At 62.3% G+C, this 22,454-nt stretch overlaps 1 protein-coding gene across 2 annotated transcripts in view; it reads left to right on the top strand.

Annotated features, from left to right (window-relative positions):
- CDH4 (cadherin 4) overlaps nucleotides 1–16,559 on the top strand; it is a 532,985-nt gene extending 516,426 nt beyond the window's left edge. For both annotated transcript variants that reach the window (XM_053199762.1, XM_053199763.1), the window contains 7 exons: nucleotides 4,950–5,203; nucleotides 5,679–5,821; nucleotides 9,056–9,289; nucleotides 10,383–10,616; nucleotides 10,700–10,839; nucleotides 11,448–11,612; nucleotides 12,841–16,559. In XM_053199762.1, coding sequence (XP_053055737.1) covers nucleotides 4,950–5,203; nucleotides 5,679–5,821; nucleotides 9,056–9,289; nucleotides 10,383–10,616; nucleotides 10,700–10,839; nucleotides 11,448–11,612; nucleotides 12,841–13,047 — 1,377 coding nt within the window. In that variant the 3' untranslated portion in view covers nucleotides 13,048–16,559. The remainder of the gene's footprint in view (nucleotides 1–4,949; nucleotides 5,204–5,678; nucleotides 5,822–9,055; nucleotides 9,290–10,382; nucleotides 10,617–10,699; nucleotides 10,840–11,447; nucleotides 11,613–12,840) is intronic.
- The last annotated feature ends 5,895 nt before the right edge of the window (nucleotides 16,560–22,454 follow it).

Here is a 22,454-nt window from a genome sequence, read left to right as displayed (position 1 = left end):
CTGCCTCCCCACCCGTCCCCCAGTGTTCAAGGAAGGTCACCTCAATCCCACCAGGGTCCCCAGGTCCCTTGGAGGCATCGGGCCCTGTGTTGGGTACACATCACTGCCCGGCCTGCGGAGTTGACAGTCTGCAGGGGGGTGTGAGAAGGAGCCACGGAGACGTTCTTGCCGCAGGTGTGCCTGCCTTCTGTCACACCACCCACCTGCTGTCTCCAGCCCCTGTGCCCCCCAGAGTCCTGGGACCTCCTCTGCCTTCGGGGCTGACCAGGTGCCGGGTAGGGGAGGAGAGCATCCCTGGGCCACTGCAGAGATGTGTGTGGCCAGCCTGGCCCTCACTGCCCAGGCTGGCTGCGTTGTCCCTCGGCCCTGAAGTCTGAGGAAATACACAGTCCCCTCGGGCAGGTCTTGCCTGCCCCCCACGCCCCCGGCCCCCTCCTCCCCAGCCCCACTGGGCCTGCTATCTCTCAGGCTCTAGCCAAGCTGGGGCACAGCCGCTCTGCTCCCAGGCCCCCAGCCCCGGTGGGCATCTGTCACCATCCCCAGCCTCCTCGAGAGCCCCCGGCCTCTCCCCACACGTCCCCCTCCTGTCCCTCCTCCAACCATGAAACCACAATCTCTTCCAAGGAGAAAACCACAGGCGCAGACCAATCACAGGCCCTTTCTCCTGCCTCACCTGGACCTCAGCTTTTGAAGCAGAAAAGCCAAGAATTGGCCTCTTCTGTCCCCCCCCTCGGCAGCAGTAAGGCTCCCAGAGGCCGAAGCGGGGCCGCAGGGGGGCAGGGGGCCAGGGGTCGGGGGGAACAGGGCGTGCGGCCCCCACAAGCCCCTCCCTCCACCAGCCCCGCAGCCCTGCAGGTGACAGCTCCCGCCCAGAAGCGAATCCCCCCTCAGCAGGGTGCCCCCAGCCCCTCGCCTCTCAGCGAAGGGTCTTGGCCACGTCCGGGGAGGCAGCCACGGTGAGACCAGGGAGCACACACAGCCGCCCTGATGGAAGCTGGAGGGGCAGATTACCTATCGATTTCCCCATTACAAGTGTGTTTTATTTCGCCCTCCTACAGACGGTTACTGGCCGTAACAGTGTTTCTGGAAGGCGTTCTCACTCAGACCGGTGACACTATCTTAATGCATTACACACAGCGTTATTCCGTGTCCCCCGGGGACATGAACCAATAAACAGGGAGAAAGATTACTTCCTGTGGTGGCTCGTTCGCGGACAAAACCATCACACTTAAGTGACGTCGCCCCGTCCCCAGACGGCTCTCGGGGGGTCCTGGGGGAGGCGCTAGGACACCAGCCGCCGTTTGGCCCCGGGGGGCCCTGGACACAGCGTGGGTGCAGGTGTGTGCTGTGGGCCTGGAGGCGATCGGACATCAGGACGGAGGAAACAAGCCCACACCTGGGAGGGACAGGGGCTCGTGGCCTCTGGCCTGAAGTCCCCCGGTATGGTTCGGGCCAGCGTGCCTCACCACACTGGCCGCCCGCTGGGGCCGGTGAGGGTCCTGCCCGGGTGACATCAAGGCCCTCCCGCAAACACGCGCCTCGCAGCACCCAGCATCGCGTGCCAGGTGATGGGCAGCGGTGGGCGACCAGGGAGGCATCAGACCATCCCCCGCTGCCCCAGGCCGACCCACGCTGGCTCTGTGCTGAGACACAAGGTGAAGCCCCTCCTCGAAGGGCTGTGAGGGGCAGGGGAAGACGACAGTCGTGACACGGCCTGTGCCACGGAAGGACGTGGCGTCTCGTGGTGGGGGTGGGGCGGGGCTCCCGGAGGCCCGCGGGGACCACGCCTGGAGAGGGCGATGGGGACATCAGGCCAGAGCCCCGGTCTCTGCCGTGGGGCCGGCCCCGGGGTCTCGTGAAGCCCCATGCCCACCCCATAATATTATTCACTGCTCTTAAATTCCTTTGTGTCCTACTTCATACCCCCTCTGTCACAGTAGCTGAGAAGGCGTGGCTTTGATGCAGTGCGTGTAAGGTTTCTAATGCTCACAAACGAGCTGCTGGGGATGGACCTGGGTGGGGGGGAGGGGGCTCAGGTCGGACCAGCGGGGCGGCCCCGCCACCAGCAAGTAGGGGGTCCGCAGCGAAAACTGACACAGCAGATACATTCCTCTCCAAGCAGAAGCACGTTCAACTACTTTCCGTGGAAACTGGCAGGAGTCGGACGGCCGTGAGCCTGTCCCGTATCCCCGCCATCCACACTTGTGGCTGAAATGCGTTTTTCACTCCCCGGCCTCGTGATTCTCCACCCCTAAGTATGTCAGGATGCATCGCCCTCAGACACGTGTTCCGCTTACGTAACCACGTACCAGACCCGGGCCGTGTTTCCTTCGGAGTCTCCGGTCCAAATCTGTGCTCCGTTCCCCTTAACCTTCCTGAAAGTGTCTGTCTGCGGTGGTTTTTCAGACCTGGATCTGAACGGGGTCCCTGCATGCCTTTGGTCGTAGCATCTCTCGAACCTCTCATACTCTAGAGGATTCCACCGTCCCGTCCACCATCCACCTGTCGTAGACACAGCGGCGGATGGCCGACGGAATCTGGCCCCGCGTGGCGGATTTGTCCAGTCACTTCGTCACGATGTGTCTTGCTCCTCTTCTCCCACAATTCCCGTGCCCTGGGATTTAGACCTGCAGGGTCCCTCCGTGGGGACGAGCTTTGCGGCTGGAGCGGAGAAGTCCCATCAGGAAGCCCCTGGCCGTCCCTCTCTGGCCACGTAAGCCTGCCCACTGGGCTCGGGCGCTGACAGCCCCTTCCGTCCTTGTAGACCTGACTCTTCCCCCCCACCCCCGCCTTATGACCAGCACACGGGCTGCGGTGTGACACTTTGTACCCGCAAACGTGCAGTCCTCTGTCGGTCCGCCTCCACTGGTCTTATCACCTGCTGGTGGCCCTTGTCCGGATATGTGTCTCCACTCATACAAAATGGTGCTTTTAAGAATCAGTCGTTCCCTGGCTGCGATGAGTCAGTACTAAAGAGCTTGCCCTCAGCAGCAAGGGCTGTGCACTTAGGTGAAAGGCAGGTCGCGGTGGTCAGAGCAGCGGCCCCCCAGAGATGCCCGGGCCCGAGTCCCCGGAACCTGCCAGTGCATAGCAGTCAGCTAGGGGCTCTGGGAGAGGACGCTTCCCTGGGAAGTCCGGGTGAGCCCCCTGGACTCAGCCTCTTTGCGAGATGGGGGCAGGAGGTGAGCGTCGGAGGAGCCGTGGGGAGGAGGCAGAGCTCAGACGGCTCCTCAAGGGGCAGGTTGCTGCTCGGAAGGGGGAGGAGGGGCCAGGAGCACGGGGGCTCCGGGGGCTGCAGAAGGCAAGTGTCCGGGAGGGCGCGGCCCCGCCCACACCTAGACCTCAGCCCGGCGACGCTGAGTTTTGACTTCCGACCTCCAGAACTGTAAGATAACAAATTGTGTTGCCCTAAGCCACTAAATAGGAACACGAAACCAGGACGGGGCCCGACAGGACACGCGAGATCAATCCTGTACGCGTTACTTCTCTTCGTCCGTTCTCAGCCTGGCGGCTGGCCGCGGTCCCTCCGGGTTTCTGGTGCTGCCGTAACAAATCACATCCAGCCCGGGGGAGGCGCTCAACACACACGCTATTCTCTCCCACGTCTGGTAGTCGGATGTCCAAAATCAGCTCCACTGGGCCGGAACCGAGGAGCCGGCAAGGCTGGGCTCCCCCTGGGGATTCCATTTGCTTTTTCCAGTTTAGAAACCACGTCCCTACACTGTGGCCCTTCCTGCCTCCTCAGAGCCAGAACCTCGGTGCTCACACAGCTGATGCTGTGTCCCTCTGTCTCCCCTTGTAAAGACCCTCGGATGGCATTTCAGGCCCCCTGGGGAGTCCTGGGCCATCTCCCACTGCAAGACCCCTAACTTCATCATGTCCACAAAGTCCCTGTGCCGTGGAGGGCAACGTGGTCACAGATTCCAGACATCAGGACCTGGACGTCTTTGGAGACCACTAATCATCCCACCAGAGCAATAAACAAAATGTGTGTGTGTGTGTGTGTGTGTGTGCGCGCGCGCGCACGCGTGTGTTCATCTTCTCACTACGGTTAAGAATGCGTGGATTTTTATGTCTTCACCGTGCTTTGGTCAGCTGCAGTCATGATCGGTTCTGGCCGGTGGGAACTCCCCTGGCTGGTTCCTGGGTCCCTTCCCGAGTGCTTCCTTGCACCGTGGCCCAACCGGACGCCCCCAGTTCATCTCGCGGCCCGGCCTGCCTCCCGTCTGGGTCGGCCATTTCTCCAGTGAGAAGGGTACTTAGAAGCCAGCATCCGGACGGCGGAGGGGCTCGCTGCTGCCTGCCTGCCGTTTCTCCTCGGGGTTCCAGGGGGCAGAGCGAGGAACAACCCTTCACGAGCCCACCCTGCCCGGCTCCATTCACTTCACTGACTCCGATGGCCATTTTATTCGAATTTAACACTGGAGGATTTTTACTTAACTTCAGTGACTTCATGCTCGTCTTTCCTTTCTCGTACCCGGAAAATCTTATTTCCTAAACCACGTTATTACACGCGTTTATTTACCTTACCCTGGAATATACATCAGAGGCTTTAAAAATAAGCCCAGGGGCCACCTGGGTGTCTCAGTCGGTTGGGCGTCTGACTTCGGCTCAGGTCATGATCTCATGGTTCATGGGTTCAAGCCCGTGTCGGGCTCTGTGCTGACAGCTGGGAGCCTGGAGCCGGCTTTGGATTCTGTGTCTCCCTCCCTCTCTGCCCCAAAGAGTTTTTCCCCAAACTCTTTCTCCCCCCACTGGCAAACTCCACGGGAAGCCAGAGACGAGGGGCCGGCCTCCCTAGGGACTGGCCTCCTGGGCACAGAGCTGGTGGGAGGCGCAGGCACAGACTGGGGCGGCGGGTGCAGACCAACCAGCCCACGGCCCCCACCCTCTGAGCCGGCCCCGTGGGTGCCTGTGCCGGCTCACCCCTGGGGCCTCCCTTGTTCCAGGCAGTCGACTACGAGCTGAACAGAGCCTTCATGCTGACCGTGATGGTGTCCAACCAGGCGCCCCTGGCCAGTGGGATCCAGATGTCCTTCCAGTCTACGGCAGGGGTGACCATCTCCGTCGTGGACATCAACGAGGCACCCTACTTCCCCTCGAACCACAAGCTGATCCGCCTGGAGGAGGGCGTGCCCACCGGCACCGTACTGACCACGTTTTCGGCAGTGGACCCCGACCGGTTCATGCAGCAGGCCGTGAGGTGGGTCCCGACCCATCTTGTGCGTCCGGGCAGGGGGCACCAGGAGCTCCGGGCTGGGGACGGCGGGGATCACCTGGCCCGTGTGATACAGGCGCTCACCCAAGAAGGTGGAAAGTTTTCAACACGTTCAGCAGTATCTCGAGTCAGGTCGGTCCTGGTCCAGGTCGCTGCGGGTCCCCTGGCCTCTCCGTCTTAGTTCCTCAGTCTCCCCATCTGTAAAGAGGGGACAATGAGAGTCTCTGTCTCCTGGGGTCCTTGTGAGGATCGGGAACCCGTCCGCCACGGCGACCGTGAGCCACTGTTGAGGGAGGACCCCATCCCAGGCGGCAGGGAAAGCCCCGGGGTCCAGGCGGGCACCCCGCGAGGGCCGCGTCCTGCCAAGTGCAGGCTGGCGGGCCCGGTGGCCAGGGCAGGCCGGGGGCTCGGGGTCACTCCCCCCTTCACCTCCTCACCTCCTCACCTCCTCCCTCCTCAGATACTCCAAACTGTCGGACCCAGCAAACTGGCTGCACATTAATGCCACCAACGGTCAGATCACCACGGCAGCCGTCCTTGACCGCGAATCCCTCTACATCAAAAACAACGTCTACGAGGCCACCTTCCTGGCAGCTGACAACGGTGCGTCCCACTCCAGGGGGCGACTGTCGGGTGCTCACCCCTGCCGTGCGCTTTATGGCAGGGAGACCGAGTGAGGCCCGTCCAGCACCCGGAGAAGGTGGAGGAGGGGAGCAGGGGGGCACCCGCCACGCCAGGTGTCTTGTGCGGAGGCGCAAGGGGACCTCATCGTCCTTCAGTGCCCTCGGGCAGGCCCCTCTGTGGATGCATTCAGAGCTCTGGGCTGCCTGACCACCAGAGGGGGCCGGGGAAGGGCCTCCTCCAAGCAGCCCCGGGGCTGCCACCCCTTGTGACTCTGACCACCCCTGACCCGGACCCCGGCAGCCTCAGTCCGAGCAGGGGCCCACGAGGGGCCCCAGAGGCAGGGCAGACACCCGTGAGAAGCCACATGCCAACCGTGTGAGCCCTGGGAGCCCGGAGAGGGTGACGGCAAGGCCCCTGAGCCAGACTGGGGAACCCCAAGGGGCCTCGGGTAGGGGTGAAGGTGAACTGGGCTGAGGCAGGAGGGCTGGGCAGGGGTGAGGGAGGGAGGGCTGAGCAAAGGCGGCAGCAGTGGAGCCAGGATGGGGCAGGAAGAAGGTTCACGAGCACTGGGGCCTCCCAGGGGTGTGGACAGATGGGTGCTGGGACTCCAGGCCCCGTGGCCACCCCACCCCCGATCCAGGGCACCCAGGAGCCGGCAAGGCCCAGAGCCCAGGGTGTCTACCCAACTCTGCACAGGAGGGGAGAAGAAAGATCTCAGAGCCAGGAATCAGTCTGGCACCACTTAGTGGTGGGGAGAGACCTGACCGCTCCGTCCCCCAGTTTCCTCCTCTGCAAAGTGGGGATAAACTTACCGCCTCCACTGGGGCTGTGAGAATTGATGAGCTGGTGCCCCCTGAAGCACTGGGAACAGGGCCCAGCCCAGGTCAGCGCCACTGCCAGTGCTGTCATTGCCACGAGCTCCTGCTGTGTGCCAGGTGCTCATCAGCCGACCGAACAGACAAGGCTGACATTCCAGGGGCCCGTGTGTCAGCTAGAACCAGGTCCAGCCGCGTAACGGTGATAGAAATCGCAGCGTGAGTGAGGTTTCTTTTCTCCCACGCGAAAGAAGACTGGAGGCAGGCCGGCAGCCGTGGGTCTGGGGTCTGGTTTGAGAAAGCAGGCTCACTCTGGCCACCTGTGTGTCTTCAGCGAGCTACGGCACGGTCCACAATGGCTGCCGTGCTCCAGCCGTCACGACCACATGCCGGCAGACAGGAGGAAGACCAAGAAAGGCAGGGACACATTTCTGCCCTTCTAAGGACTTCCACCCCCAGCTCGTAAAGGCCAGGACTTAGCCACGAAGCCACGTTTCATTGCAAGGGATGTTGAGAAATATGTCTTCTGGCTGGGCAGTGACGATCCCAGATAAAATCTGGGGCTCCAGGTCTTTTAAAGACAAACAGGGAAGTGGATATTAGTGGACAACTTAGCAGTCTCTTGCCCTCACGAGACGAATGAGAAACAAGTCAGCCAGAGAATTTCAGGGAGCAAGTTCTGGAAGAAAACAAAGCAGGGCATGGGAGGGAGGGGCCAGGGCTTCCAGCTGTGCTCCCGAGCCGTGGGGCCAAGACCTGTGGGACCAGAAGGAACAAGCCAAGGGAAGATGGGGTCTCAGGGGAGTCCCAGAGTTAGGCAGCAGCATGTGCAAAGGTCCTGAGGCAGACCTACAGCCGGTGGGTTCTAGGACAGTGGTGCCGCTGAGGCTTCAGGAGCGAGAGTAGCCCTCGCACAAAGGCTCGTCCCACAGCAAGTGAAAGCTGGGGCCCGGTCACCACCTGCTGGCCTCCCTCCTGGCTTCCCTGACCCTCGGGGTCTGCGAAAGCCCGGCCCTGGAAGCTGACCGTGAGGTGCGCCAGCCTCGCTGGTGGGGGTGGTGCCCCTCCTCCAGCAGCGCAAGCTGCCGGATTAGAAAGTGGTTTTAAATGAACCCTCGGCCAAAGCAGCAGAAAGTAGAGGGCAGCCCGAAAAGGGGAGGCTGCACCCAGCCTCCTAGGACGGAGGACGGGCTTGGCCGCAAGGAGCCCAGGCTCGGGAAAGAGAAGGCAGGTGCCAGCGGCACGGGGCCCGGAAGGGGTGGGTCCCGGCTGGTGAGCGCCGTCTGCAGCCGTGCATCAAGAGAGCCCTGCGTGAGTGCTGTGGGCAACGGTGGGCATGTGCATGTGTGCACATTGTGCGTGTGCGTGTGCACGCGTGCGTGCGTGTTGAGTGCTGTGGACAACTGTGTGAGTGCTGTGGGCAACTGTGTGCACGCGCATGCGCATGCAGGCATGTGCGTGCGCGTGAGTGCTGTGGGCAACTTGTGTGTGCGCGTACGTGTGTGTGTGCATGCACGTGTGCATGGGCGTGTGTGTTTGCATGTGTGCGCATCCATGAGTGCACGTGTATGCGTGTGTGTGCACATGTGTACACGTGTTGCATGCATGGACGCGTGTGCATGCAGCTGTGTGCTGTGGGCGACTGTGCACATGCATGCGTGCACACGTGTGTGCGTGCATGTGTGTTGTGTGTGTGAGTGCGTGTGTGCACGGGTGTGTTTGCATGTGTGCACGTGCATGCGTGTGCATGCGTGCACATCGTGCATGTATTGCGCATGTGTGTGTGCATGTGTACATGTGTTGCGTGCATGTGTGTGCTGTGGGCGACTGTGCACATGCATGTGTGCATACGTGTGTGTGCGCGTGCGTGTGTGCATGCGCGTGTGCACGGGTGTGTTTGCATGTGTGCACGTGCATGCATGTGTGCATGCGTGCACATGTGTGCGTGTGCATGTGTACATGTTGCGTGCACATGTGTGCTGTGGGCGACTGCACGTGCATGTGTGCACACGTGTGCGCGTGCGTGTTGCGCGTGTGCACGGGTGTGTTTGCATGTGTGCACGTGCGTGCATGCATGTGCGCATGTGTGCATGTGTACACGTTGTGTTGCGTGCGTGTGTGTACTGTGGGCGACTGTGCACGTGCATGTGTGCACACGTGTGTGTGCATGCGCACACATGTTGCGTGTGTGCGCGCACACACTGGCAGCTCCACAGCTGAGTGGTTGTGTGTGTTGTACAGCAGGTGTTGGTGCAGGTTCAGGGCTGTGGATGTGGCCGGGGATCCATCCCTGGGTAGGGCGGTGGGGCTGGGGCGGGTCCCACGTGCATCATCATGTGCCCGTGGTCGTGGAGAATCAGGAGCAACCCCGCACAGTCACCCTGTGCCTGTCCCACAGGGATCCCCCCTGCTAGCGGCACCGGGACCCTCCAGATCTATCTAATCGACATCAATGACAACGCCCCCGAGCTGCTGCCCAAGGAGGCACAGATCTGTGAGAAGCCCAGCCTGAACGCCATCAACATCACCGCGGCCGATGCCGACGTTGACCCCAACATTGGCCCCTATGTCTTCGAGCTGCCCTTTGCCCCGGCTGCCGTGCGGAAGAACTGGACCATCACCCGCCTGAACGGTGAGCCCGCCTCCGGCACCAGCAGAGTGGACACGTCTGGGGCGCAGCACCCCAAGGCGGCCCACGGAAGAGTGAGCGGTGGAGATGGGAGCCCTGCCCCCCCCACCGGACCCCCATGAGGCAGGGGACGCTGGCCGTGCTCCAGTCCGTCCCTGAGGGGGCCATGAAGGCAGTCCCACTCTTAGAACGAGCACGGCCATCAACATCCTGCAGCCCCAGCCACTCATGTCTGTGACTGCTTCCTGCACGCGGCACTGACTGGCGGGACCCTGACCGATCTATTTCCTGAGGGCAGTTTCCTAGGTGTGGATTTGTTGTATAAAGGGGTATCCAGATTCGGAAATTTTCTAGCACCGAGGATGCATCTGGAAAGGTCACACCAATTTGTAGTTTGACCAGCAGTACAAGAGAACACCTGCTTACCCAAGCCCTCACCAACACTGAATGTCATTATTTTTTGGTTTTTAGAAAATGTTTTATGTTTATTTTGAAAGAGAGAGTGTGTGAATAGGGAGAGGGGCAGAGAGAGAGAGAGAGAGAGGAGAGAGAGAGAATCCCAAGCAGGCTCCATGCTGTCAGCAAGGACCCCAAGCCAGGGCTCAATCCCATGAACCATGAGATCACGACCTGAGCCGAAATCAAGAGTCGAACGCTTAACTGACTGAGCCGCCCGGGAGCCCTGAATGTCAGTTTTAAAGAGCATTTTCCCAATATTAGCCAAAATCATTGTCTCCGTTTTCATCTCTTAACTACCAGTGCCCTCTTTTCATCTATTCATTGGCCATTTGCTGTTTCTTCCGTTAATTGTTCAATGCCCTTGCCTAATTTTCTTTGAGATTTTTTTCTAATTGATTTGGCAGAACTCTTTATATATTAAGGAAGTGATTTCTTCATCCTACATGTGGCAATTGCTCTTTTCTTGAACTGCCAATATCTTTTCACTCTACGGAACGATCTAGCACGTGTGTGCGTGCGTGCATGGACCAAATATATTTTAGACTTTCGTGCTGTCGGACTCTCTGTCCCCTCGCAGTCCTGGGGTAAAGGAGTGCTGGCTGCAGACTGAACGAAGCCTGTCCTGTTCCTCTGCCAGGTGACTATGCTCAGCTGAGCCTGCGTATCCTCTACCTGGAGGCTGGAATGTACGATGTCCCCATCATCGTCACAGACTCGGGGAACCCTCCGCTGTCCAACACGTCCGTTATCAAGGTCAAGGTGTGCCCGTGCGACGAGAACGGCGACTGCACCACGGTTGGCGCCGTGGCGGCGGCTGGTCTGGGCACCAGCGCCATCGTGGCCATCCTCATCTGCGTCGTCATCCTGCTCAGTGAGTACGGCTGAGCCACGCATGCGCACCCGTGCTCGCACGCGCATGCGCCCCCGCTCACGGCGCGGCCCCTGCCCCCACAGCCATGGTCCTGCTGTTCGTGGTGTGGATGAAAAGGAGGGAGAAGGAGCGCCACACCAAGCAGCTGCTCATCGACCCCGAGGACGACGTGCGTGACAACATCCTCAAGTACGACGAGGAAGGGGGCGGCGAGGAGGACCAGGTGAGGCGCGTGGCCGCGGCCCCCTCCAGGCTCGCCGCTGGAAAGCGTTTTGTCCTTCGTCTCGATGCGGAGGGACCCACGCACCTGCCAGGGCAGCAGAGGTGGGCGCGGCCTCCCTGCCCGCCCTCGCCCGCACCCGGGGGCTGGCACGGCGCCCCCCATCCCGCTCTCCCCCCTTAGCCGGGACCCCAGCCCTGTCCCCTCCCGGCCCGCACGCACAACGGGGACGTGCACGGGGCGCCCGGGAGCGTGGACTCCAGGGAGCTGCCCGGCTGGACTCTGGGTCTGAGGTGGCCGTGGGGAACTTGGGGCGGCTGTGCACCCCACTAGAGCTCAGTGCCCCCTTAAGACAGGTGAACGGGAGCCCCAGCCCCGGGCTGTTCCCGGGAACAAAGGAGGAGCGTCCTAGCAGGGGCGGTGTGCGGCCCCCGGGGCCCTGGGGGAGCATCAGACCGGCGAGGGCAGCCTGGGGTCACGGGCAGGACTGGGATGAATTCGGGGAGCGGGCTTCGCGGGGAGGGCAGACCGGGTGACGGGTCGGGGCGGCAGGCGCGCTGGGCGCCCCTGCCCGCGGCCCCCGCTGGTACCCCCGCCCGGCCCCTCCCCAGGACTACGACCTCAGCCAGCTGCAGCAGCCGGAGTCCATGGAGCACGTGCTGAGCAAGGCCCCGGGGGTGCGGCGGGTGGACGAGCGGCCCGTGGGCGCCGAGCCTCAGTACCCGGTCAGGCCCGTGGTGCCGCACCCGGGAGACATCGGGGACTTCATCACCGAGGTGGGTGCTCCGCACGGGGGCGAGGCCGCCCGAGCAGGGCCGCTCCGCTGAGCAAAAGGCCCCGGCACCGCGCACAGGCCACAGCCCCTCGCCGCGTGGGGCGGCCAGGCCGGGCTGAGGGGACAGATCCAGACCGGGGCTCAGGAGTCACCCTGTCCTCAGCGCCCCTGTGACCGCAGGGGCCCCGCGTGTCCCCCCCGTCTGCTAACGCTGACGCCTCAAGGGGGGCCGGCGACGTGTGTACCCCGCCCGTGTCAGAATCTAACCGTAAAATAACTGACTTACACAGATCGCAGCCCAGGGGGTGGTTCCGCAGAGACACAAAGGTGTCTCAGGACGCTCCTGAGACGCGTCATGTCCCCATGTCCCAGCCGCAGGTCAGATTTCTTCAACTGCCCCAGAGCTGATCTGCCTCAGGCGGCACTTACTCCCCGGGACGTGATGAAATTTCAAAACCCCTGATCTGAGATTAAAAGCCCATTTCGGATAATTCTTAGAGAAAAGTAAACATGGAAACTTCAAACCATTCTTACGGAGGGGTGAATACGGGTGCCCTTCCCAGGGCAGGGCTGGGCAGTGAGGTGTGTCGCAGCCAGCAGACGCTGTGGGCACCCAGGCCACCCCGCAGTGACCGCCCGGGGCCAGCGGGAGCCCCTCCCCCACGGGGACGGCCCGGGGCGGGGCCAGCGGGAGCCCCTCCCCACGGGCTCAGGAGCGGGGGGGTGTGCACCCACCACCCCCACGGTCCCGGAGGAGGCCACAGGACCCCTCGGATGGAGAGCGCAGCTGCTGGCGGGAGGAGAGAGGGCCAGGGCGCACGGGGAGGGGCTCTGGCAACACCTGCTGCGTCCCCGGTTTTGTTCACGGGGACGGTGACCGTGGAGCAACTTGAGACTTCTGACTTGTGGCCACCTCAGGGTCACATTCCAAGTGGCAGAGACACGGGATCGCGACCCGTCTGCCCCCTGGGCAGGGGCTGCTCCCAGGCGCAGGCCCCACCCAGCCCTCTCGCCTCACGGTATCGGTGTGGCCTCCAGCATCTAGCGTGCCACCTGTTCCCCCTTCCCTACACCCCAGCCCTACTCCGTTCTCTGAGGCCCCTCGGTGAGACAAGGCCGCACTTAACTGAGAACCTACTCTATGCAAAGCTCAGCCTCCTGGCCTGCTCCCCAGTGCTCCCGGGCGCCCCCGTGTCCCCCACCCCTCACCCCGTGTCTCTGTGACCCAGGGCCTCCGAGCCGCCGACAATGACCCCACAGCTCCCCCCTACGACTCCCTGCTGGTCTTCGACTACGAAGGCAGCGGCTCCACCGCGGGCTCCGTCAGCTCCCTCAACTCCTCCAGCTCCGAGGACCAAGACTACGATTACCTGAACGACTGGGGGCCCAGGTTCAAGAAGCTGGCGGACATGTACGGAGGCGGCGAAGAGGACTGAGCCGCAGAGGGGGCCTGTGGGAGGCGCCGGGCTGCCCGGCTCCCTGCGGACGTGTCCTTTAGTGGTGTGTTAGGGGGTCCCTCCCCGCCCCAGCCCCCCCAACAGGCGCGCGTCGCCCACCGCAGTAGCTGGCTGGCGCTGGAGGAGAGCGCGAGGCACTCTGTCTTAACTTGAATTTCCTAGAACAGAAGCACTGTTTTTAAAAACAAAAAAAAAAAAAGTGCCTTTTGGTACATGTATCAGATTCCCTCAAACTCAGGAGTGACTAAAAGCAAGCAGACAGACCACGTATGGCCCCCCAACCCCAGTCCTGAGCAAACCCCCCAGCCCCAGCCAGTCCCAGCTCTGAAGGCACCAATTAAGGAATCGGGGAGAAAGTGTCCTTTTTTTTTTTTTTTTTTTTTTTTAAGTGGGTGATTTGCTTCACAAAATTTACAAAGAAAACCCAGTTTGGGGTCCAAATCCCAGCGGCCCTTCCGAGCCCTCCAGCGTTGCTCTACACGGTGGGGGTCTCCTGGGCCCTCAGGTGTCCTTGAGGCTGGAGGGCTGCAGGAGACCCAGCCGCAGAAAGTTCCCCGGGGGCGGGCCAGGCCTGTCCACCAGACGCACCGCTGTGTGCACTTGGCTTTCAACGCGTCTTTGGCTGCCCTCCGACTCTAGACGCTGTAAATAGCTGGGGCGGGTGGGGTCCCCAGGGGCTTCTCTGATGCTCACCATCTCTTCCCTCGGCTGTCCCCGGGTCCCTCCCCAGAGACAACTGTCACCCCAAACTCCACCCAAGTCCCCGTTGCCTTTGGTCCGGAAGAATACAGCGTCCCAAGAAGCCACAGCCCGAACCAGCCAGCATCCCCGAAAACCCTGCCATGAGCCCTCCGCCCCTCGCGACTGGATTCCCGAAGGACCCCGTCAGAGGCCCAGCCCCCGAGAACCGGACACATCCGTGAGGGCCGTGCGGACGGCAGGCAGGGCCGGGAACCCGCACAAGCCACAGCCCTCCTGCATTGGAGTCTCCGATGCTCCTGAGCTCACGTGCACAGCAAAGACCTGCTCCAAGTGGCCAGGCTGCCCTGACATTGCTGTGCCATGGGTCCCGCAGATGTGTCTGGACGGCACCCACCTGAAACAGCAGCCCATCTCCTTTCCTTTGGACCCAGCTCAGCCCCGAGCAGCTGCTCAGACTCCCGAGAGTTGCAACAGCCCTTTGCACAGGCAGGTCCGACGTATACACCAGACTCGAGAGTCAGTTCCGCAGGACGTGAAAGGCGCCGTGTCCCCGGGGCCCACTGGGGAGACCCCACCGCGTTTGTTCTCTGGGTGAGAAGAGGCTCCTTGGTCCCCGGTGGGAGAAGACAGCCTCGCGGGAGAACCCTGGTCTATTCACTGGCTCCCCAAGAAAGGGGCCGAAGGGTGCACTGGCTGTGGGCGGGACTTGGCACTGGGGTGCCCTCGGGGAAGCTGGCTTGCCTCGGTTTCCCACCCTGGAGCCTTGAGGAAAAGCTTCAAGGGCTTGGGGAGGTGGGGAGGGCTAGGGCTCAGCTTGCTGTCCGTGCTGTCCGTCTGGTTGTCTTTGATGCAGTCTCAGCCTATGGCCTGTCCCCCTGCCTGTGGTCACCCTCTTTTCCAAACAGCTTTGGCCTCAGAGGTGTACATGGGGGCGTGTGTGTGTGTGTGTGTGTGTGTGCAATGGGTCTGGGTTTGTCCCCACCGGACGGCAGGCTTCCTCCGTGTGCCAAACTCCTTGCCAACTCCGCCGTTCTCCCAGAGCTGAGCTGGGGCAGTGAGCACTGGTGTGTGGCCGGCTGGTGGTGAGGCTGAAGTGGGTTCTGCCCCTGACCCCCTCCCCCTGCCTGGGGAGGAAGGGAGGGACAAAGACAGTCACTGTGTCACACGCTGGAAGCCCCGTCTATGCAGATGGCAATCTCGGCCGGGGGGGGGGGGCTGTAAAGGGGGACTAGGACCCCTGTCCAAAGCCGAGCTATGCAGATGCCTCGGGGCCAGGCAAGGACTGTCCCTGTGTCTGGGGACGTGGCCATTCGAGGGATTGCTGGTGGGGTCAGGACTGATGGAGGCAAGTTGGAATCTTGTGTGTTTTGTTGTTTTTGGAAAGTTCATCCACCTGTTGAACTTCTAAGTGTGAACACGGTCCGGGCACTGAGGCAGCTGTGGATTCTCCTCTGAAATCCCGACTCTCTCGGGTTTCCGGGGCCCTGGGCTTCCTCAGGGACGGACGTGCCAGGCCTGGCCCAGGACCCGGCCTCCTGCACACCGGTCCCGTGGACCCCAGCACAGGTGCCTGTCTCCCCTGCCTCCTCGCCCCACACCCCTGCCCCTCACTGCCACCCGGCCCCTGATGCAGTTTGCCTAAATCCTGCAGGCTGAGGCTGTGGCTGCCAGCTGGGCGGATGTTGATGGGGGACTTCTCACACCCATCCCTGCTTCCAAATGTCTAGACAGCTGCCCCTCTCGCTCGCCCCTGCAGTCCTCGGGGGCCAGAGAAAGATGGGGTTCCCCTGCCCTCCCATATCTGCCTCGGAACAGGTTCCGAGGTCAAGCTAGCATTAGCTAAGTGTGCAAGCAGCGTCAGACGCCTCTCTCACGGACCCCACGTGCCCGTGATCGGGGCCACGGAGGCCCAGACTCGGCACTGGCAAAGTGCCAGGGCACAGTTTCGTTTCTGTAGGGAATTTCGTTCTGGGAACAGGACACACCTGCACCGTAGGGTGGAGGCGAGAACGCGGCCGTGGTCAGCGGGCACCCCGGCCGAGGACCCCCGCATCTGTCTGGGCCTCCCAGACAGACAGCCAAACGTCAGGGCCTCGCGATGCCTCAGTTTCCCTAGTGTGAGCACCGGCTGATGCACGGGGCGCCTCTGTCCTCTCCAAGGTACAAAGTTAGGGGAGGGGAGTCTCACTCTTTGTCAGTGCTAGAAAAGGCACCAAAAAACCCGCAAGGTCTCGCGTAGACAGCGCCACACCCAGCGCGTCCTGCGGAAGCGCTCGCACGGCCCGGCGTGCACGTAAGACAGGTTCTGCCCAGTGGGGAGCCTCCTCTGTGTATAATTGGAACGCGTTTTGCTTTTCCTTTTCTCTCCTTTTTCCATTCTGATTTTTGTTATTTGCATGTTTCTTTTTGAAAATGGACAAAATGTGTAGCAGCCCGCATGACTGTGGTTGTTTTGGGGAAAGATACCGGAGTATGACGTGTCCCCACTGCAACTCTGAGCACCGTGGAGTTAGGCAGACGCCCCAACTTTTTTTGTAACCGTCAACAGCACAACTATTTTGTATTGTTGTTTGTATCATTTTGTACCAAAAAAGCAAAAACAAAAACAAAAACAAAAAAAGCCAAGGGAAAAAAAAAGGGAAGAGCGTCGATGTTTTCTCAATGTGTTTTTAGTGCCCGGCAGTCTTGGTTCCAAACTGAGTAGCGGCTTTGCGGAGCCGCCCTGTGCTGGAGCGGAGTCGGGGCCCTGGCGCACTGCTCCAGACGAGTAAATAAAGTCCCCGTTTTAAATAGTCGGCTCAACCTGGCTTGTGTTTCTCCGAGCATTCGAGAAGCCAGTGGTGCCCCTGGACAGCAGGTGGCCGGATACGGGGCTTCGGTGTCGAGAGTGGGGTCTGTTCATCCGGCAGACGTTTCTGGGGCCCCTGCTGTGTCCCAGGCACGGTTCGGGGCTCCGGGAGCACGCGCGTGAACAAAACCAGGCACAATCCTCCCATCTGTGAGGCCAGGGAAAGCATACAAACGAAAGCCCACAGGCCGCAGGTGCCAACGTTTCCAGGTTCTAGAAGTTCTACGTCAAGCCCGCAGGTTCTCCTGCCTTCGTGATGCCACGGACGGCCAGGGTCACCTTGAGAGTCCTCATGCCCCACGGGTCGTCTCAAGGCCCTGGCCACCTCCCCGCCGTGGAGGCTCTCCGTCTGCTGGGAACCCAGCCAGGCCGGGTGGGCCTCAGAAGCGCTCTGATTGGCCCAGCTCAGTCACATGACCTGCCCCTTGCCTCCCGGCTTGACACTGCCCCAGGGGTGGCTCACACCTCCCCTGCCCCGCAGCCAGGCCTCTAGCGCAGTGCTGGCTGGCAGAGGCCGCGCACCCCAGCCCGACCAGGCTGGGCCGGCAGACGCCCCGCCCTCCTCAAGGAAACTGAGTTCAGAAAGCCCGAGGGGCCACCCTGCTCGCCTGCTACCAAGTGATCCAGCCAGACCTGAGCCAAGGGGGCTGCTCCCTGCACCCCAGCCCCTGGCAGAGCTGACTCTCCCGACCTCCCTCCGGCCTTTACTTAGGCACAAATTTGCATCCACAATAACATGCATAACAAAAAGTCACACGGTTAATTACGGGTGCAGTTCATAATTACAGGCACAATTAGCCACTTGCTAATTTTGAGGGTGCCAAGCAAGCAGCTAATTACATGCATAATTAGGCTAGTGTTTTGGGCCTGGAACAGGCAGTGGGGGGTGGGAGGGCACAGACTCCTTATAATCAGACCCCCGGAGTGAGGCCCTGGGGGGTGGAGGTGGGGGGGACACCGTGCTAAAGAACAGCCTCCAACCCCGGCTCCCCAGCACAGGGCTGGTCATCCCGGAGGAGTCCAGCTTGGGGCCTCTGGGAAGCCAGGAGGCCCCTTCCCTGGAGGCCCAGGAGGGGCATTCGGTCACTTCACACGGTGCACTGGCAGAGCCCCAGGGGTCTTGGCTCCCCCACTGACAACCCACCCTGAGGGCCGGGGACCCTGGGACGGGCAGAGGGGCCACAGGCAGCTGCCCAGAGGCCCCATGAGAGGCCCCCTCCCCCAGGACATCACAGGGCCATGGCCTCAGGGGCAGTCAGCCACCAACCCGAAGCCCGCCCTCCTGGCAAGAGGTCAATGCTGTGGCCTGGGGGAGGGCAGCAGAAACGGGCTTGAGGATGGACGCGGCGGGGGGGGGGGGGGGGGGGGGGGGCGGGGGCAGGAGCAGATGGTGGACTGAGGAGCCTAGGGCTGTGGGGGCCCCTATCCCGGATCTGCCCCAGGCGTGGGGAGGACTTGCTCTTGGCTCTGGCCATGTTGCTGGCTGTGCCCATGGCACAGCCACACGTGGACAGTCTAGAGCTCAAGATGAGGCCAGCAGGAGTGGGTCTAGGGTATAATCAGGGCTGCGAGTGGACCCTGGGGCGTGTGTCCTAAGGGGGAAGGGAGAGCCCGTGAGATGCAGGACAAAACGAGAAGCCCTCACGTTCCAGGTCAAGGTGCCACGAGCCATTGCCTGCCTCCCAGTGACAATACCACTGACGGACAGACCAGTGGCCGATGGGACCATTACCTCTGTCCCGGAACGTCCACCTTAGAGCTGTTTTACCTGAGAAATAGACATCTAATCTGAACCTGATTTTAACAGACGAACACAGACTGGGCTCTGCCTCGTGGGAGTGCAGAGCAGGTGTCCCCAACTCCTCTCCCCTCTGACCCCAGACCCTGAGTAGCCCGGGGAAAGGTCACCCTTCTCTCCTCCCACACATTCCTTGTGTCCCCCCATCGGTCGGTCCCCCGATCCGCCCACCTGATGTCCAAGCTGGTGTCCCCGGGAGCTGCCCTGTGCCCTGACAGCCCAAGGCCAGGCTGGGGGCGGGAGGAAGGCGCTGGGCTCTCACAAGGCGCCAGATGCCTCGACACAGCGTCTCACGGTAAGAAGTGCAGGAAACGCTCTGACGTGCAACTCCGCGGAGGACGACAATGGCTGACTTATGAGGCCACTTCAGTCCTGTTACCGTTAGCAAAGAACATACAGAGCACGGACCCCACTGTCCTCTGTGCCCCCACAACGGCCCTGAAGGGCTGTGAGCCCTGCTCCCACATGCCACCAAGCCTTGGGCAACCAACTGCCTTCTCGGGCACCTCCCCGTGAGCGCGAGTGCTGGCCAGCTAACCTGGGCCTCGCCCCTCGGCGCTCAGGGCCCCTCTCTGCGCCCAGCCCTGCGGCACCTGAGACCCAGGGCCAGTGCGTGGGCACAAACGGTGGTGGCTCAACACCCTCCAGTCTGCGGCTTTCAGCAGCCTCACCGGAGATGGAAGGGGCCTCGGCCGCTGGGTGGGGGGCAGGGTCCCTCCTTAAGTGGGACCTAGGCCCAGAGGCTCCCACAGAGGGCCCGTCCCACAATGCCCACAGCGCCGCACCTGCTGTCCTGACCAGTGGACTCCTGAGGCTGGGGTGGCAGTAACCTTGTCCTGACTGAGGCCCTCGGGTCACATCGGAATGGGGGGGCACGTTGGGGACCGATGGCCACGTGAGCCATCAGGACAGCAGCATCAGGCCCCACCAAATATGGGTCCTCGGGACTAACAGGGAGCATGGGCTCTGGGTGCCCACTGAAGGGCAGAGGGAGTGGTATGTGGCCGGGTGGCAGGGGTCGCTCAGGCAGGCCTGAGTCGCCGGCTTCTCCTTCCACCCTCCCGACACGCACGCTCCCTCATACACCCCCAAACGCCCACCAGCTCACCGGCCGAGCCCCCAGGCTCACACCCTCACCTGCATAGGCACGTCCCCGGGCTCCCGCAGGGCGCTGTCCGCAGTGCTGACCCTCCGACTGGCGGCACTCCTGCTGCGTGGCTTCTGGAAATGTCCATAGGAAATTCCGCATTCTAGGAACGAACTGTCTGCTTGGACATTTACCTCAGAGACCACCGTGGGGACAGGGAGGGGTGAGGTCCACCCTCTGAGCTGCAGCCACAGGGACCCTGCTGTGCCGGGCAGTGGGCTCCCGGGGGCTCCATCTGCACAGCCTCCCGGGAAGGCCCACGTGGCCCTGAATCTTCAGACTTCTCTGTGGGAAAAGCTCTCCCACGCGGGACCCTCCTCCTGTGCCCTCAGTCTCTCCTCACGGTCTGTATTTCGGTCTTTACAACAACTTAGTGACTTAACATTTACATGCTGTGGTCTGTCCCCCCACGTTAGCAGGGCAGCGACCTCCCTGGCTGTCCCTGAGAAGTTCCCAGCACCTGTCAGGGCGTGGCTGGGAGGAGGCCCCCCCGCCCCCGGCCCAGCTGAGAAGACCCAGGGGCAGCAGCGGGAGTGTGGCCAGAGCCCGGCTGGAGTTAAGACCCGGGGTTTCGTCCAGTTCTGTCCTTCCTGAAGCTCGTGACCCTGGGCAGGTCCCTGAAGGTCTCCGGGGCCACACCAGCTGCACTGTGGGCAGGTGGGGAGACGAAGTGAGATGCGACAGAGGCCAAGCGCCCCCGAGCACTCAGGACAGCCCAGGGAGTATGTGGGGGCTGGGAGCCCAGCCGCATGGCCCGGCGTCCAGGGCCGTGTGCTCCTGTTACCAGAGGAGCAGAGCATGTGCGCGGCGTGAGGTGCAGAGAGCACACACCCCCCAACCCCCAGGTAGCCAGTGGGGATGTCGCTCCTGGGCCATGGGGGGCAGCTGCGGAGGGGCTGGTCTTCTTTGCCCAGACCTCCACCCACCACCACCGGGAAGGAGGCATCAATCTCCGCTCTCCGGGTGCAGAAACTGGCCGAGGTGGAGGCAGAGAAGCCACATCGACTGGCTCGGATGGTTAGGGCTTTCGTTGGCTCAGCAGAGGGCAGGCTGGCGTTGACTTCTGCCCACGCTGTTGAGCCCGGCCGGCCCACACCCACCCAAACCGTCCCTCCCTCTTCATACGGCCACCAAGGCCCCTAGACCCGCATCCCACGGAGAGTGACCTTGCCTCCCCCCGCCCCACTGCGCAAGGCTGACGGGCCCCCTTGGAGGGGACACCCACCCGGAGCTGGTAAGGGCCCTGGAAGAGCAGCCCCCAGAGAGGGGCAGGGCAGACCCCCGAGGAAGGGGTGTGGCAGTGCAGCATGCCAAGTGACCAGGCAGGGGTGAGCTCCCCGAACCCGGAGCAGGCTCCTGTGCCAGCCGCCACCCTGCTTTTCCCTCCCTTTCAATCTTTGGGATGGTTGTCATGGAAACCAAGAGGCTGGCGGTCAGGAGCAGGTCTGGAGCAGGCGGAAGAGGCAGGGGGCACAGGTCATGGGGCCTGCGGGGAGGGTCATGTGGGGACAGTCACAGACCGGTGGACATCCTTCTTGGCACCCTCCCTTCTGCCGTCCCGGCTGCCTGCGCCATGACCAGCCACACAAAGCCCTGCTCCTTGGTGGCCTTGGAAGTCCCTGTAGCCGAGGTCACCGGGAGGGAGGGGCTGTGTCGGAGAGGAAACGCCAGCTCGGGCAGTGGGGCTCCCGGCAGTGGTGAGGACCCCTGAGCCCCTTCTCTGGAGGGTCCGCACTGAGACCCAGGTCGACCCAGCTTCAGAAGTGGTTTGACCCGCACGGCTTGCTGTAAAATGCTCAACTGATGCACCAGTGTCCCGTGGCTGCCGTAACAGAGGACCACAGACTGGGTGGCTGACCTCAGGTTGATTTTCTCACAGATCTGGAAGCCAGAAGTCCCACACTCGTATCCCCGAGCTGATACCCAAGTGTGGGCGGGGCCAGGCTCCCTGCGCAGGCTCTGGTTAACCTGTAAGCCATGGTGGGGTTTGGGGAGGGGGATGCTGCCATTGTCCCCGTTTCAGACACGAGGAAACAGGCTCCGAGGGTGAGGTCACATGTGCCCAGAGGAGGGGGCGTGAGCCCTGATTCGGCCCTGGGTGCACAGGGGACCCTGGGCAGCTGGGCAGGAACCCGGCAAGGTGCTTCGGGGTAGGTGCAGGCTGAGGGTCCCCTCCCCACCTGCCGGTGCCCAAATGAGGGGCCTCCGTCCGGTCATGTCCCCCTCAGCCCAGGCACCCCCAGGGCCATGCAGACATAACCTCAGCCGCGGACCGCACAGCCCGGCATCTCCCTCCTTCCCCGCTGTCTCTTAGGTCTGACACCGCCCTACCCTCTGCCCTCCCCACATGGTGGCGGTCCGCCTGCCTGGCTGCATCGGCCCTGCTCTTCCGGGGTGGGAGAGAGCAGTACTTGGGCAGGTTCCCTTCCCAGAGAGAGGGATGTGGGGGAGCCATAGGAGTCAGCTCTCAGGGCTGGGCTGGATGTGCAGGCCCAACTGAAATGACAAATGAAAATCTAGTCACCGCCTGCCCCCGCACCTCCAGAAAAGGATCCGTGCTGGGCCTGCAGGCACAGCTGTATCCAGGTGCTCCAGTAACACCAGCAAGAAAGACTCTCCACTCTGCCTCTGCACCGGCTGAGTCTCAGTCCAGCTCCCCACAAGACAACCGGCCCTACCAGCCCCGACCGCGAGGCGCTCCCTCTGAGCCATGCCTGCGCCCCCTCTCTGCCTGCATGGCTCTCCTTCCTAGCACACCTGCCCTGCTACCACCCCCCTGCCACATCCCGGGATCTGTCCCCCGAGATACAAACGGACTCGGCATCTCCACCTTCAAACAGCCCACTGGGTCCTCACCAGGGGCACATTCCAGCCCACAACCTCAGGCCCTG

Source organism: Acinonyx jubatus, chromosome A3 (genome assembly GCF_027475565.1).
Source record: "Acinonyx jubatus isolate Ajub_Pintada_27869175 chromosome A3, VMU_Ajub_asm_v1.0, whole genome shotgun sequence".
Lineage (NCBI taxonomy): Eukaryota > Metazoa > Chordata > Mammalia > Carnivora > Felidae > Acinonyx > Acinonyx jubatus.
This window is presented reverse-complemented; position numbering and strand designations above follow the sequence as displayed.